At 44.4% G+C, this 18,106-nt stretch overlaps 1 protein-coding gene across 1 annotated transcript in view; it reads right to left on the reverse strand.

Moving 5' to 3' along the window:
- Positions 1-385: 385 nt before the first annotated feature.
- TUBGCP2 (tubulin gamma complex component 2) overlaps positions 386-18,106 on the reverse strand; it is a 90,284-nt gene continuing 72,563 nt past the window's right edge. The window contains exons 15-18 of the mRNA XM_065407949.1: positions 17,368-17,511; positions 14,352-14,480; positions 2,550-2,713; positions 386-701 (exon numbers count right to left, since the gene is read on the reverse strand). Coding sequence (XP_065264021.1) covers positions 587-701; positions 2,550-2,713; positions 14,352-14,480; positions 17,368-17,511 — 552 coding nt within the window. The 3' untranslated portion in view covers positions 386-586. The remainder of the gene's footprint in view (positions 702-2,549; positions 2,714-14,351; positions 14,481-17,367; positions 17,512-18,106) is intronic.

An 18,106-nucleotide genomic window follows, 5' to 3' on the forward strand; every position in this document is an offset into this window, starting at 1 on the left:
AACCAAAAATTTGTTTCAGGTCATCTGAAAGTGAATTTCTCTTCCCATTTTTCAGTTTGGTCAGTGAACTGAAAAGTCTGTTATTTGCACAGCTCTGGCATTTATGCCACAATCGAAGACAGACATTGAAAAAGGGCCTGGATCCAAACTTAAGTCATGGGGGACTCCCCTGGGCTTCAGCGAGCTTTCTTCAAGCCCTAAATCACAACACGGAACCACCTTACAGCTCAATCTATGCATTAGCAGAACTACATAAGATGACCAAGTTTTAGTTACCCAGAATGACTGAAGTGAGCTGTAAATTCAGGATAACAGAGACCAAATAATTCTGATGTTTTATTTCTTTATATATTATACAACACACACAGTTTTAATATTTGGTAAAAAAGTTAACAAAAGTATCTCAGAAGTGACAAAATCCTTTCCATGTTTAGATTTCAGAAGCTCAAACACTATCTTATTAGACAACTGTTGTTTTATAGCTTTTATGGAGTTTAAAGTGCAAACTACTCACAGATACAACTGGGCAAGAGTACTGTATTCTGATGCGAAAGGTGCAGCATCTAAAATATGTAACATAAAAGCTTCATTGGGTGGCTACAACGACCCTGTGAAGAAGGGGAGCTTCGGAAACTACTTTCTGACTCCTCTGTGCAGAAATATGCTCCAGCCGCTCTGTGTAGAATCCATTAAAATCCAGCCTAGGGGAAAGCAAACACATGTTCAATAGTCTTCCCACAAATGGCCCAGAAGTGTGAAAACAGAGAGAAGTGGTAACAGGCTTCAAATGCTATTCAAGGGTTTCAAAATTCCATAGTAAAAATGAGAGATTCCCAGGCATACACCTAAAATTCACCAGTTACCATAATTACCATTATTTATGATTTACAGTGTACTTATGGGAGACCTTATAGAGGTAAATTTCAGTTATCTAAATGGCTCAGGGGTGGGAGCATATTGGAATTTCAGAAAATCAGAGTTTGCCAAAATTGGATTTTTTGTTAATGAAAATGTTGATTCTGGGAGACTTTTCTGCGTTTACCTGTGTTTAAAACAGAATCATCACAAATATGCCATAAAAGCAAGTTGTAAGGCTTTTTGTCTGGAACTTTCAAAGTACTTTACAAAGGAAGATAGGCAGCATTAGCCCCATTTTACGAATGGAGAAACTGAGGCACAGAAGGCTGGCATGACTTGCACTAGTCCAAATAGCAAGTCAGTGGCAGAACTGGGAAAAGATCCCAGATCTCCCAACCTCCAGTCTGGACTATGCTATAAAACTGAATGTTACTAATCCAAGTCTCAACTATTGTTAGGGAAAAATGATTCTGAAACATCAAGCAAAGCACTGTGTTTTAGGAAGGGTCTCTGGGTAACAAACGGGTATTATATATTTTGGTTACAAGCTACTACTAGCCATTTAAAATTACTTCTATGTGCAATAAACACACTGTCTCCTCAAGGGAAAAAACAAGACTATACACTTTAAAATAAGGATTCTTGCTTTGTGAACCAAAGCTACAGCCTATGGCCCACTGGGGCTGTGCATCTCACACCTCCCCATCAATTCTGTAACTGCAGCTATTTCAACTTAGAAATGTTAATACAAGGAACATTTCCATGCTTTTAAATCCAAGCTGGTAAGTATCCTAGACTGTAACTCCACTGCTTTTCCTCCTGTGGCACACCAAATTAGGAATGCCAAGTCTCTCTGCCCCACTCCATCCTCACTCATCCCCTTAACCCTACAGTTGTTTGGTGCCTTAGCTGTGCATTTCCAGATATTAACATATTTGAATTTCATTTAATTTTAATCTTCTCTCATAAAAAATAAGCCCAGCCCAGTACTGTAAATGGCTTGCCACCAGTGGACATCAACAGCAACAACAGTCTCAGTTCCTCTGGGAAAAAAAATATACTGGCAGGAGTGCATAGAGCGAGAGGCACTTCTGTTTGATGCACTTCACCCAAGCCTCAACTGAGAAGGATTTTCCCAGTGCATACTCCACGGGGATGAGAAACTGGCAGTGCCTCAGCAGGCCCTACACATTTCACGCCATGTTGCAACGTAGCTGCGGAGAGAGCTTAAAGACCCAGTGTTACTAATAAATAATACCTGGCACTTTTATAGCAGCTGTTCATCTGTAGATCTCAAAACCTTTCAAAGGCAGCACTATTATCCCCATCTTGGAGATGGAGAAACTGAGGCGTGGAGTGGTAGGTCAGTTTCCCAAGAAGTATAGTCATTTCAGTGACACAGGACAAGGCTATGACCAAATACAGTGAGGCTAGCATCATTTACAAAGTCAGATTTTCAATAGCTTAAAAAAGAACCCCCCATTTCCCCAACTTTATGTCTTGCAAAAGTACATTTAAAAAAGCTATTTGCTGAACTACTGACTAAAGCTTCTTGCTATTTCAGTGTTACACTGATAGGACAGCTGGCTGCCATGATACAACAAAAAAGGAATAAAGAACAAACTTCAGCCTGGTCTAGAGTTGGACTCTTTCCTTCCTGTGCTACTAGGAGACAGTTCCACTCTGCTCACCTGTAGATGATGTTGATCATGCTGTGCTCACAGTCATTGGTGCTGTACACGCTCAGCTTATCCAGAAGGTCCAGGAGATGTGTTGAGAAATTGCTGTCAAACTTGTTGACAGTTGCCTCAAAGCCAGATGTTAGTTGGAAGGCGTCTGCATGCTCTGCTAAAAGCTATCAAGAGGAGGCCACAGTAAGTGAGAGTGGTTCTGTGTGTCAACCAGACACATACTGTACAAGGACTGTCTCTTTTCTTTTTTCCAACGACTGTTTCTATGAAAGAATACTGACACAAAATTTCAAAACTGCTCCATCCCAGACACACCTTTTCTCATGCGGCACACAAAACAGGATGAACAGTTGTGAAATTAATTCTATATACTGCCCCTCAGGTATGCTGCGAGACCCAGGCCTAGAGCATGCTCCCTGGGCAAGGTACTGACGCTGAGAAGACATCATGCCCTGGGGGTTTAAAAAACTTGCCCTGCTGGTCTGGGACACAATCCAAGGGCCTGAAATGGACCCTGCTAGAGTTGTGTTATTCTGCCTCTAGAACATGCCCGATCAAAGCCTGGCACTGATGACATATCTCCCTTCTCAATAATAAACATTAAGAGCATTTCTTATCTTCAGTAGTAGCATGGGTTTAACTGATCTCTATAGTATTTCAGCACAGGCACTATGATCAGAAGCATCCTGTGGGTGGCTTGTTTTCAAATGCTATGTGCTGCTGTACACGAGACAAGTTCACGAGGCAAAGAAGCACAGGCAGGGAATGTCCAGCAGACCACCTGCAAGCATTTACACAGCACTGCTCTTTAGTGGCCCCCTAGTGGCTGTCTGCAGGAATGGTGTGTCAGCCTAGCACAGGGGTTCTCAAACTGGGGGTCGGGACCCCTCAGGGGGTCGCGAGATTATTACCTCGGGGGTCGCGAGCTGTCAGCCTCCACCCCAAACCCCGCTTTGCCTCCAGCATTTATAATGGTGTTAAATATATAAAAAAAGTGTTTATAATTTATAAGGGGGGTCGCATTCAGAGGCTTGCTGTGTGAAAGGGGTCAGCAGTACAAAAGTTTGAGAACCACTGGCCTAGCAGAAAGCAGATTATGAGCTGCAGGGTGAGAGAAGTTACTTAGTATACATATACACAGAAAGGAAACGAACAAAGTCAGGTGTCCTAGCCCTAAAAGGGATGGGCTGGAAAGGGTCTAACAGTCTACACTCCAACTGGCTCATTCACCACGAGATACTACTTTGGAGATGTGAAAGAACCTGAGCCACACACAGCCCACGCGTTAGCCCCCACTGCCCTTGATGAAAACAGTTCAGAACTAAGTAATAAGACCAATGTTTGCTGTAAGCAACACAATTCTGCTGCAGTTGGGTAACAATGTATATGTTTAGCAGGGTCAGCGCTCTCATTAAACCAGAGGAAGAAGAAAAATGACATGAAAAAACACTTACTAATCTTTTGTAACTGTTGTTGTTCAAGATGTGTTGCACTTGGTCCATTCCACTCTTAGTGCCTGTGCGTCCCATGCAGTTGCCAGAAATTTTCCCCTCAGTGGTACCTATTAGGGCAGCACCCTCTGCTGCCGTGCACTGCTATAAAACGCTTAGCTGACCCTGCGCCCCCCTCAGTTCCTTCTTTCCAGAAACTCCGACATAGAGGGGTAGGAGGGTAGATCATGGAATAGACATGTGCAACACATCTTGAAGAACAAGAATTACAAAAGGTTAATAACCGTCTTTTCTTCATCAAGTGCTTGCACACGTGCATTCCACTCTTGGTGACCCCCAAGCAGTAATAAAGCTGGAGGGATCAGAGTTCACATACATACAGCTTAACCAAATTTGGCATCATCCCTAGAGTAATAGGTGATGGACGGTGTAATGGGAGGAGAAAGTGTGCACCGATGACCAGCTTGCTGCTTTACAAATGTCTTGGATAGGGATTCGCACGAAGAACACCGCTAAGGATGCTTGAGATCTTGTGGAATGAGTAGTAAGGTTACTTGGTGGCAAAATGCCTACCTGTTCATAACAAGCGCGGATACATGAAGTTATCCAAGACAAAATCCTCTGTGAACAGTTGGATGGACCACTGAAATGGTTTAGTCCTGTCTATGTAGAAGTCTAGAGCTCATGTAACATCCAGTGTGTGTAGTCGTTGATTCCTATTTCTGTGAGGTTTTGGGTATAACACAGGAAAGTAGACTGCTTGATTGCTACGAAAATTTGAAACTGCTTTACAAAGGAAACTCAGATAAGGGTGTAAATATACATTATCTTTAAAGAAGACCAGGGCATGGAGTTCCAAGACTCTTCTGGCAGAAGTGATGGCAATTAGAAAAGCCACCTTCCAAGAGAGGTATAGTAAGGAGAACACTGCTAAAAGGTCAAACAGTGGTCCTATAAATTTAGACAAGACCAGGCTCTAGTCCAGGGGTGGGCAAACTTTTTGGCCCGAGGGCCACATTGGGGTTGCGAAACGGTATGGAGGGCTGGGTAGGGAAGGCTGTGCCCTCCCAAACAGCCTGCCCCCCACCCCCTATCTGCCCCCTCCCTCTTCCCACCCCGACTGCCCCCCTCAGAACCCTCGACCCATCCAACGCCCCTTGCTCCTTGTCCCCTGACCGCCCCATTCCCGCCCCTAACCGCCCCCTGGGACCCCACCCCCATCTAACCCCCCTTCCCTGTCCCCTGACCGCCCCCTCCCAGGACTCCCTGCCCCTAACCGCCGCCCTGGGACCCCAACCCCTATCCACCCCGCCCTCTGCCTCTTTCAGAATGTGGCCCTGTGAACATGGGCGGAGGACTCAGGAGGAGCAGGGGCAGCTGTGCAGCCGGAGAGAAGCGGCGGTTTCCCCTTTAAAGCGCCGCTTCTCTCCGGCTGGCTGTGCGGCCGCCCGGTGCTCCTCCTGAGTCCTCCGGCCACGTTCCCCGTGCTCCCGCCTGCCACACCACCCGCCTGCTTCCCTGCCCCCGCAGTGCAGCCCCTCCTCCCTGCGGGGGGTGCACCGGTGCTGAGCTGCCCAAGTGCCCGGCCCTGGGTCCCCCTGTTGTTGGGGGGCCCGTGCCAGGGCACCCTGTGTTCGCTTGTAAATCTGCCCCTGAGCTTTTAAATCCGGCCGGGAGCTCAGAGGCTGGGCAGCACGGCCCCGCAGGCCGGATGTGGCCCACGGGCCATAGTTTGCCCACTTCTGCTCTAGTCCCAAGGGAGGGAGACAACCTTTCAAGGCCTTTAAGGAATCTGTCATGTCATTTGAAAAAACGGAACAGTTATCCACACAAGTGTGGAAAGCTGATATTGCTGCCAGGTGAACCTTGATAGAGGAAATTGCTACGCCTTGCTATTTCAGGTGCAGCAAATAATTGAGTATATGTTGGATGGACGAATGCATTGGCAAGACTCCGGTTTGGGAAGCCAAGACTAAGAACCGCTTCCATTTTGACAGGTAGGTGGCCCTGCTTAGTGGAGGGCTTTCTACTGCTTAGTAAAGCTTTGCGAACTTGCTCCAAGCAAGCTTGTTCTCTGGAATTTAGCCATGGAGCTTCTAGGTTGTTAAATGAAGGGAACACAGGTTCGGAGTGGGGGTGGGGGGGAGCAGCTGACTGTGGTATTACATAAGAACGTAAGAGCAGCCATACTGGTTCAGACCAAAGGTCTATCTAGCCCAGTATCCTGTCTTCCGACAGTGGCCAATGCCAGGTGCCCCAGAGGGAATGAACAGAACAGATCATCAAGTGATCCATCCCCTGTCGCCCAATCCCAGCTTCTGGCACACAGAGGTTAAGGACACCATCCCTGCCCATCCTGGCTAATAGCCATTGATTGACCTATCCTGCATGAACTTATCTAGTTCTTTTCTGAACCCTGTTTTAGTCTTGGCTTTCACAACATCCTCTGGCAAAGAGTTCCGCAGACTGACTGTGCATTGTGTGAAAAAAATACTTCCTTTTGTTTGTTTTAAACCTGATGCCTATTAATTTCATTTGGTGACCCCTGGTTCTTGTGTTATGAGGAGTAAATAACACTTCCTTATTTACTTTCTCCACATCAGTCATGATTTTATAGACCTCTATCATATCTCCCCTTAGTCGTCTCTTTTCCAAGCTGAAAAGTCCCAGTTGTATTAATCTCTCCTCATACGGAAGCTGTTCCATACCCCTAATCATCTGCCCTTTTCTGAACCTTTTCCAATTCCAATATATCCTTTTTGAGATGGGGCGACCAAATCTGCACGCAGTATTCAAGATGTGGGCGTACCATGGATTTATATAGAAGCAATATGATATTTTCTGTCTTATTATCTATCCCTTTCTTAATTATGTCCAACATCGTTTGCTTTTTTAACTGCCGCTGCACATTGAGAGGATGTATTCAGAGAACTATTCACAATGACACCAAGATCTCTTTCTTGAGTGGTAACAGCTAATTTAGACCCCATCATTTTATATGTATAACTGGGATTGTGTTTTCCAATATGCATTACTTTGCATTTATCAACATTGAATTTCATCTGCCATTTTGTTGCCCAATCACCCAATTTTGAGAGATCCTTTTGTAGCTCTTCACAGTCTGCCTGGGACTTAAATGTCTTGAGTAGTTTTGTATCATCTGCAAATTTTGTCACTTCACTGTTTACCCCTTTTTCCAGATCATTTATGAATATGTTGAATAGGACCGGTCCCAGTACAGACCCCTGGGGGACAACACTATTTGCCTCTCTCCATTCTGAAAACTGACCATATTCCTACCCTTTGTTTCCTATCTTTTAACCAGTTACCAATCCACGAGAGGACCTTCCCTCTTATCCTATGACAGCTTACTTTGCTTAAGAGCCTTTGGCAAGGGACCTTGTCAAAAGCTTTCTGAAAATCTAAGTACACTATAACCCCTTTGTCCACATACTTGTTGACCTCCTCAAAGAATTCTAGTAGATGGGAGATCATGCCTCACCATTTACAAAAACCATGTTGACTCTTCCCCAGTAAATTATGTTCATCTATGTGTATGACAATTTTGTTCTTTATTATAGCTTCAACCAGTTTGCTCGATACTGAAGTCAGGCTTACCAGCCTGTAATTGCCAGGCTCACCTCTGGAGCACTTTTTAAAAGTTGGCATCACATTAGCTATCCTCCGGTCATTTGGTACGGAAGCTGATTTAAATGATAGGTTACAGACTACAGTTAGTAGTTCTGCAATTTCACATTTGAGTTCCTTCAGAACTCTTGGGTGAATATCATCTGGTCCTGGTGACTTATTACTGTTTAGTTTATCAATTTGTCCCAAAACCTCTAATGACACCTCAATCTGGGACAGTTCCTCAGATTTGTCACCTAAAAAGAAGGGCTCAGGTTTGGGAATCTCCCTCACATCCTCTGCCGTGAAGACTGATGCAAAGAATTTATTTAGTTTCTCTGCAATGGCCTTCTCGTCCTTGAGTACTCCTTTAGCATGTTGATTGTCCTGTGGCCCCACTGGTTATTTAGCAGGCTTCCTGCTTCTGATGTACTTACAATTTTTTTTTTTGCTATTTTTTTTTTGAGTCTTTGGCTAGCTGTTCTTCAAATTCTTTTTTTGGCCTTCCTAATTATATTTTTACACTTCATTTGCCAGAATTTATGCTCCTTTCTATTTTCCTCACTAGGATATTAGTTGGGGATTGGTCCTGCTTTGAGCAGGGGGTTGGACTAGATGACCTCCTGAGGTCCCTTCCAACCCTGATATTCTATGATATAACTTCCATTTTTTAAAGGATGCCTTTTTGCCTTGCACTGCTTCTTTTACTTAATTGTTTAGCCACAGTGGCACTTTTTTGGTTCTCTTACGGTTTTTTTAATTTGGTGTATATTTTTAAGTTGAGCCTCTATTAAGGTGTCTAAAAAGTTTCTATGCAGCTTTCAGGGATTTCATTTTTGGCGCTGTACCTTTTAATTTCTGTTTAACTTCCTCTTTTTTGTGTGGTCCTCCTTTCTGAAATTAAATGCTACAATGTTGGGCTGCAGTGGTGTTTTCCCCACCATAGGGATGTTAAATTTAATTATATTATGGTCACTATTACCAAGCGGGTCCAGCTATATTCACCTCTTGGACCAGTTCTTGTGCTCCACTTAGGACTAAATCAAGACTTGCCTCTCCTCTTGTGGGTTCCAGGACTAGCTGCTCTAAAAAGCAGTCATTTAAGGTGTCAAGAAACTATCTCTCCATCCCGTCCTGAGGTGACATGTACCCAGTCAATATGGGGATAGTTGAAATCCCCCAGTTATTATTGAGCTTTTTATTTTAATAGCCTCTCTAATCTCCCTGAGCATTTCACAGTCACTATCACCATCCTGGTCAGGTGGTTGGTAATATATCCCTACTGTTATATTCTTATTATTAGAGCATGGAATTACTATCCATAGAGATTCTATGGTACAGTTTGGTTCATTTAAGATTCTTTCTTCGTTTGATTCTATGCTTTCTTTCACATATAGTGCCACTCCCCCACCAGCATGACCTGTTCTGTCCTTCGGATATATTTTGTACCCTGGTATTACTGTGTCCCATTGATTATCCTCATTCCACCAAGTTTCTGTGATGCCTATTATATCAATATCCTCATTTAATATGAGGCACTCTAGTTCACTCATCTTATTATTTAGACTTCTAGCATTTATATATAAGCATTTTAAAAACTTGTCACTTTTTAGCTGTCTGCCATTATATAATGTAATTGGATGGGACTTTTTTCATTTGACTGTTTCTCATCAGATCCTATCTGTATTTTATCATCTTCCATCCTCTCCTCCTTACTAGGACAGAGAATCTCCATTAATAGATCCTTCCCTAAAGGATGTCTCTGTCCGAACCACGTGCTCCTCCGCACCTGTCGGCTTTCCTCCAGCCCTTAGTTTAAAAACTGCTCTACGATCTTTTTAATTTTAAGTGCCAGCAGTCTGGTTCCGCTTTGCTTTAGGTGGAGTCCATCCTTCCTGTATAGGCTCCCCCTTTCCCAAAAGTTTCCCCAGTTCCTAATAAACCTAAACCCCTCCTCCCTATACTATTGTCTCATCCATGCATTGAGGCCCTACAGTTCTGCCTGTCTAACTGGACCGGCACGTGGAACTGGAAGCATTTCAGAGAATGCTATCATGGAGATCCTGGACGTCAATCTCTTACCTAGCAGCCTAAATTTGGCCTCCAGGACCTCTCTCATATCATTCCCTATGTCATTGGTACCTACATGTACCACGACCACCGGCTTCTCCCCAGCACTACACCTAAGTCTATCTAGATGTCTCAAGAGATCCGCAACCTTTGCACCAGGCAGGCAAGTCACCATGCGGTTCTCCCAGTCATCGCAAACTCAGCTATCTATGTTTCTAATGATCGAATCGCCCAATACCTGTCTCTTCCTAATAACTGGAGTTCCTTCCCCCAGAGAGGTATCCTCAGTGCGAGAGGATACCACATCATCATCTGGAAGGAGGGTCCCAACTATGGGATCACTTCCCTCTGCTCCAGTTGGATGTTCTCCTTCCCTGAGACTTTCATCCTCTTCAACAGCACAGAGGCTGTCAGACTGGGGGTGGGACTGTTCTACTATGTCCCGGAAAGTCTCATCTATGAACCTCTCTGTCTCCCTTAGCTCCTCCAGTTCAGCCACTCTGGTCTCCAAAGCCCATACACGGTTTCTGAGGGCCAGGAGCTCCTTGCACCGAATGCACACATATGCCACCTGCCCATAGGGCAGGTAACCATACATGCTGCATTGGGTGCAATAAACTGGATAGCCCCCAGTCTGTTGCTGGATTTCTGTCTGCATTATCTTTTTATCTGTTATCTATTTGAGAGATCAAATCCAGGTGCAATGGAAGTAAAACTGGAGTCATCACTAAGAGATGTGGAGAACCAGTATTGGCGTGGCCATGCCAAGTGGAATTGGGGGTAAAGCATAATAAAGCTTTACTGTCCAGGGTAGCAGGAAGGTGTCTGCAATGGAACCCAGACGGCAGCCTTGAAAGGAGAAGAATTGGTGACATTTTCTGTCGTACTTGTTCACATATAGGTCTGTCTGGGAAGTCCCCCACTGCTTGAAAATGCCTCTGGCTACATCCAGGCAAACAGACCACTCGTGATGACTAAAGAAAGACCTGCTCAGGTGATCGGCTAACTCGTTCTGCACCCCTGGAAGATAAGAGGCATCAAGGTAGACTGAATGGGCTATACAAAATTCCTATAGATGAACTGCTTCCTGAAAAAGGAGGGATATGAGAGCGCCTCCCTTCCTGTGGAGGTAAAACATGGCTGCGGTGTTGTCTGTCAGAACAAATAGGTTTCTCCTTCTGATATGAGGCAGGAATGACTGACAGGCAAGACTAACCACTCTGAGCTCTCTAATGTTGATATGAAGAAAAATCTTTGTCAATGACCAAAGACCTTGAGTTCTGAGGGGCCCCAAGTGAGCTCACTATCCTAGCACTGACGCGTCTGAGACCAGAGTCATTGACGGTCGAGGGTGGATGAAGACCACCAATTCAGAGAAACAAGAACCTGGGAAGGAACTGTGAATACAATGTCCAGAGAAAGATGGCTTGGCAAGTACACTGAGACCAGCCAAGTCTGGAAAGGTCTGAGATACAGTCTCACATGTTGTACCACTTATGGGCACGAAACCATGCAGCTCAGGAACCTTATACAGTTTCGGGCTGTTATGATGGGATGACATTTGAGGTGTGTAACCAGAGATTGGACCGATTGGAATTGTAACTTGGGGGGGGTGGGGGGGGGACACCCTGGCCTGGATAGAGTCCAACACACACCAATAAACACTATCCTCTGTACCAGACAAAAGGGTAGATTTGGCCTTGAATGCTGATTGGATGAGTCAAACACTGGACACAACCAGAGTCCTGGACCGACCCTTGACTAGTCAGTCATTCAGATAAGGGTAGGCCTGCACTCCTAATCTCCTCAGGAACACTGCCACTATGGCCATACATATTGGGAATACCCGAGGAACTGCAGACAGGCCAAATGGAAGCACAGTGAACTGGTAATGTGACTGCTTCACTACAAACCTGAGGAACCTTCTGTGCCCTCAGTACATTGAGGCATAGAAGGAGGCATCTCTTAAATCAAGGGTGGCGAACCAGTCCCTGGGATGCAATGGTGACCATGCAGAACTTTCTCTTTTTGAAATAGTTGTTAAGTTGATGCAGATCTAAAATAGATCTGAGACCTCCCCTTGGCTGTCGGGATTAGGAAATAACAGGAGTAGAAACCCTTCCAGGCTGTGGGAGGATTCTTTTACTACCTCCATCTGTATGCTCAGATTTAAGACTACACTCATTAACAACTCTTGGTGAGCTTTATAGTCATCTGGGGGAGGCAAAATGCCCTCGACTGAGACTGCCTTGTCAGGAGAGGAGGACAGGGAGGCCAGCACTGGTTGTGGATGCTCTTCCTTCCCTTCTTTATCTAGGAGGTCCTGTTGAACCTATTTTTGGAGTCTGGTACTGGGCTCAGTACCAGAATCGGGAAGAGGTGCTGCCCAGTGGGAAGGTGCAGGACACCTTTCCGAGGCCACCAAATAGAAGTGCCTGGAATGCGTCCTGGAAACTAGAGGAAAACCCCACAGGTTCCAAAAGGGCCTCTAGACTGGCGTAGGACCCCAGTGACCTCCTGGCCAACCACTCAATGGTGCTCCTGTGACTGGAACCATCGAAGGGTAGAAATGTCTGGAGGAGTAACAAGAGCAGCTTTGAAACTGGGAAGAGTATGGCCCAATCTCTGACTCAGAAGAGGTCAACTCTCATTCCAGTGGCCATGGGAGTGCAGCTCCTGACTGTGCTAGCTATCAGTGCAAAGGTGGAGAGATCTGCAGTGAGGCCAGCATCGTCGGTTTCCCCTTTGATGATATCGAAGGGCAAGCTGTCATGGGTATGTGAGACTGGTCCAGTACCACGCGTTGTAATGATCCAGCCAGTTCACCCGTGTCCGCCAGCACTGAAAGCGACGACTCTTGTACTGCCAGTGACACCGGTACTGACAGCAAGAGATCACTAGCAGCTGCAAACACCTCTGTCACAGTCGGTACCGAGAGTGTCGGTATGGTGCTGTGCTGCAGATGTGGGAGCCTCTTCTGGCTCCGGACTCAACAGTACCTACATAGGTGCTGGCTTCGGTGGTACCAAGGCAGAGGAGTGCTTGGGTTTAGAGTGCAATTTACTCTGATCCCCATGCCTGGCAGACTTCATTGCTGTGGATTGCCCCCTTTCAGCAGTCTGCTTTTTATGCCTCTTCCTAGGCACTAGGATTGGTGCCAGGACTCTGACATGGTAGGATGCCAAAGCACTCAGTGCTGATTCTGACTGGCTGGCTCAGATGGAGGTCTCGGTGCCTCCTCCATGAGCAGAAACTTTAGCCAGGCTTCCTGATCTTTTTTTGTTTGAGGCTTAAAGCCCTTGCAAATTTTGCAAAGGTCCCCGTATGAGCTTCCCCAAGGCACTTCAAGCAACTTGACTGTGGGTTGCTCAAGAGCATAGACTTATTATAGGAAACACAGGGCTTGAAGCACAGTGACCAAGGCATCTCTTGGCACCAGGGATTGATGGAAAAGCAGATAAACACAGAAAATCTAACTGACTGACTAAACACTAGTAATTTTACTACTAGTGACTAATTATTTACAATATATAAAGAACAAAATCAACTGTGAGAACTTGCAAATGCAAGTAGTTCCAGAGACCATCATGGTTGGCAAAAAGAAGCTGAGAGGGCACGGGGTTGGCTAGGTGCTTTTTACCGATGCTAGTGGTATGTGGCAGCAAAGGGTGCTCAAGCTTCCCCAGCGGGTACCACTGAGGGAAAAATTTCTGGCGATTTTGCACTGGGCACACACACACCAAGAGTGGAATGTATGTGTGCAAGCGCTCAAAGAAGAACACTTGCGGTGAAATGAGAAGGTAAGCATTAGTGGAAATGTGTTGTTCTGAAGTATGCGTAGATTTGTAATTCTGAGTCTGTAAGCATTCTGTATCTCAGCAAGGATCTGCACTAAACAGTTGCTGTGTAGAAGTGGCCCTTACCCAGCAGACCCACTCCATGTGTGTATGGAGAGGCAGATCTGCTGACTTTAGTGACCAAAGTAAGCATTCAGTGCTTTTTTATCTGTTGACTGGGCTGGCTCTGTAGGGGTAAGATTGACAGAAAGCTGGATTCTCTTCCTTTCCTCTAGCATCAGAATTGTGTATTAAGTTCCAGTCAGTTACAGCAATGCAAACCCACTGAAGACAACAGAGCTGCATGGCTGTCACTGGAAGCTTGCAGGACCTCTATGAATGATAACCATCCCTGAGAAGAAAAAAGCTCAGCCTGACTGTCAGAGCCTTGGCTGAGCTTGTAGTGCTAGCCGTTAGAAAAATATTTTTTTTTCTCTGGTAACCTGAGCACATTTGTTCTGAATTCACTAAAGGCATGTGTAAGGACATCACAGACATGGAACCTTGAGGGGCCATTTCTCAGAATGAAGCCGTTCTTTGAGGAATGTTTTGAGTGTATTTATTTACACAAACTTTTAAGTTCACACTTAAAAGGAGCCTGGCTGGTTAGTTTAAAGAACACTTATTCCCTCCTTGTTACCAAATGGGAACAGCACACGCTGCTGGCTGGATGATTGTGAAGTACCTCTATGGCTTTTTCAGTGCAATGGAAGAAAGGTAGAAAGAAAGAGAAACCGGACTTCCAAGGTGCTGTCTGGAAGGAAGAATTAGCCAGTTAAGAACAAGTATATAAATATTCTGAAAAGTGGGTGCCTTACTTTATTAGTTAGCTGCTTCTTCACAACTTCCTCGGCACGCTCCTGCTCTGTTGGTGGGCCCAACATCGTTCCGTGCTCTAACGTAAGCCGGCCCATTTCATTATTCAGCTTCATGCTTTGGGTAAATCTCTGTGGGAAGAGTGGATGATAAAACATTGTAAATGTTAAGCCACATTTCTATAGTTAAAATGAAGCATAAGAATTGGTTGTAATTCGGGCAGGACTTTAGAGCTTCAATAGTTCACAAAAGCCTTCTTCCATAGCAGCGGGGTACATGCGATCAAACCCTGGTTAAGGCAGCGATGAAGCTGGTGTCTCCCATCAGACTGCCCATACATCACTAAAACAAAACATCATTTTGCATGAGACACCAGTGCTGGGTCATGACAGGCAGACACAACTGTATTACAGGTCAGGATTGAGATGCATTAGGGGTGCCCACGACTGAACAGTAAAGGGTGCTGCAGATCAGTACAGTGGTGCTCTGGCAGAGTTTGGGGGAAGAGGACAGAAAGGAAGAGCCTGGGGTGCTGAGGGTTAGAGCAGAGATGCAATGACAGAGATATACAGGGAACTTGCACAATGCACACCTGAATATTCCTGACTACCAACTCCTGTTCTAACCACTAGGTTAGAAGGCTGGGTTCAAGGAGGAATGGGACTAGAACAAGGCTGGGAACAAACAGATGCAGGAACTATTGCAGCTGTGGGTGAATGCTTTGAGCAGCCATTGAATGCTACTGCTGCTGCTGCTGGGCTTAACAGCCAGTCTGCCGACTCTTCCAACCAATCAGGCATAGATGACAAATCTGAGGAACTGTCCCAGACTGAGGTGTCAATAGAGAAGACTGTGGAACAAACTGATAAAATTAAACAGTAAAAAGTCACAAGGACCAGATGGAATTCACCCAAGAGTTCTAAAAGGATTCAAATATGAAATGGCAGAAATACTAACGGGTATGTAACCCATCATTTAAGTCAGGTTATGTACCAGATAACTGGAGGATAGCTAATGTAATGCCAATTTTTAAAAAAGGCTCTAGCGGCAATCCTGGCAACTATAGGCTGGTAAGCCTAACTGCAGTACAAGGCAAACTGGTTGAAACTATAGAAAAGAATAAAATTATCAGGCACACAGATGAACTCGATATGCTGGGGAAGAGTCAACACAGCCTTTGTAAAGGGAAATCACGCCTCACCAATCTATTAGAATTCTATGAGGATGCCAACAAATGTGGACAAGGATGATCCAGTGGATATAGTGTACTTGGCGTTTCAGAAAACCTTTGACAAGGTCCCTCAACAAAGGATCTTAAGCAAAATAAGCAGTCATGGGATAAGAAGGAAGGACTTCTCATTGATCAGTAACTGGTTAAAAGACAGGAGACAAAAGATGGGAATAAATGGTCAGTTTTCAGAAAGGAAAGAAGTAAATAGCAGGTTCCCCAATGATCTTTACTGGGACCAGTGCTGTTCAACATATTCATAAAATGATCTGAGAAAAAGGGTAAACAGCGAGGTGGCAAAGTTTGCAGATGATACTAAATTAGTCAAGATAATTAAGTCCAAAGCAAACTGCGAAGAGTTACAAAGGGGTCTCACAAAACTGGGTAACTAGGCAACAAAATAGCAGATGAAATTCAGTGTTGATAAATGTAAAGTAATGCGCATTAGGAAATATAATCTCATCTATACATACCAAACGATGGGGTCTAAATCAGCTGTTACCACTCCAGAGAGAGATCCTGGAGTTATTGTGGTTAGTCAGTGTGCATCAGCAGTCAAAAAAGCCAACAGAATGTTATGAACCATTAGAAAGGGATAGGAACAAAACAGTAAATAGCACAATGCCACTATATAAATCCATGGTACGACCATGCCTTGAATACTGCATGCAGTTCTGGCTGCCCCATCTCAAAAAAGATCTATTAGAATTGGAAAAGGTACAGAGAAAGGCAACAAAAAAGGATTGGTGGTATTGAACAGCTTCCATATTAGGAGAAGTTAAAAAGACTATTCAGCTTAGAAGAGAGACAACTGAAGGGAGTATTATAGAGGACAATAAAATCATGAATGATGTGAAGAAAATGAATAAGAAAGTGTTATTTACCCCTTCACAGAACACATAAACAAGGGGGTCATCCAATTAAATTAATAGGCATCAGGTTTCAAACAAACAAAAGGAAGTATTTGTTCACACAATATTCAGTCCACCAGTGGAACTCGTAGTCATGGAACGATGTGAAGGTCAAAAATAGAAGTGGGTTCAAAAAATAATTAGGTAAGTTCATGGAGGATAGGTCCATCGATGGATAGTAGCCAAGATAGTCAGGGATGCAACCTCCTGCTCTGGATGTCCCTAAAGTATCTGACTGGCAGAAGATGGGACTAGATGACAGGGGATGGTTCACTCAGTAATTGCCCTATGCTGTTCATTTCCTCTGAAGCATCTGGTAGTGGCCACTAGCGGAAGACAGGTTTCAGAGTAGCAGCCGTGTTAGTCTGTATCCGCAAAAATAACAGGAGTACTTGTTTATTAGAGCATAAGCTTTCGTGGGCATCCGAAGAAGTGGGTTGTAGCCCACGAAAGCTTATGCTCTAATAAATTTGTTAGTCTCTAAGGTGCCACAAGTACTCCTGTTATTTTAGCGGAAGACAGGATATTGGACTAAATGGACCATTGATCTGACTGAGTATGGCCATTTTTATATTCTTAACAAGCACTACGAGTCAATTCTCATCAGTACTAAACTCCATCAGTATTCTTGGAAGAAGAACATAAAATCAAACTTTCCCTAGGATGTTTCAGTCATCATCTTCTTGCCAAAGCAGCTGTCAGAATAGTAAAAAGAAAGCTAAAGAGGCTGCTCACAAGAACAGGAGAGGCCAGTGAAAGAAGCAAAGTATTTCAGAGGGAGGAGAGAGGGGCAAGTCAAAAGAAATGGCACTGTGAGAAGAGGGAAGTGGCATTTTGAGCAGCTGCAAACACTGTGGTGCATGCTGGGAGGCCCCATACCTGCATACAGTTTGTGAACATGACACAAACAGACATCAGCTTGGAAAAGATCTTCAGCAGCTCAGGATTTGTTAGCATGCAGTCCTTTAGACAGTTATCCAGAAAGCTGGTATGGTGGCTCAGGACATCATCAATATTGGAAGCCTGTTATAGGAAAACACAACAATAAACAACACATCAACCAGTTCCTTACACTAACCTGCTACCAGAGATTTAAAATATCGTTAGTGATATGAAATAAATTAATGGAAAAAGAAAAAGTAAAATTGCTATGAGATATTGAGAAGATCATAGTGCTTAAAATATAAGGTTAAACTCAGACAGGAAATACATTATGGGAACAAAATGAGATTGAGAACTGTTTCTGTAGGGTTTTACAAGTTTTTAGTCATCTCAACTGATATGGCTTCAAGTTTTAACAAGTTTACATTCAGATAAAACTCTACGCTGACTCAAGATGTGCAGAGATTAAGAACACAAACTGAGTCATGACAAGGGTATTATAGCAAACACATCCAAGACATCTGCTTACACTTCCCAGAGCCAACAAGGGTCAAAAGCACAACCTTTCCCAGAACTAGAATGGAATAGGGATAAACCCCATTCCCCGATGAGTCAGATATGTTGGTTCTATCTTTCCTTATGCCAAGGGGTTCCTTTTCCATTTCAGAGCTCTTTTTTATGACAGTCAACTTGGTGAAAACGGGGGTAGATTGGCACAACGCAGAACATCAGCCTG

Source organism: Emys orbicularis, chromosome 7 (assembly GCF_028017835.1).
Source record: "Emys orbicularis isolate rEmyOrb1 chromosome 7, rEmyOrb1.hap1, whole genome shotgun sequence".
NCBI lineage: Eukaryota > Metazoa > Chordata > Testudines > Emydidae > Emys > Emys orbicularis.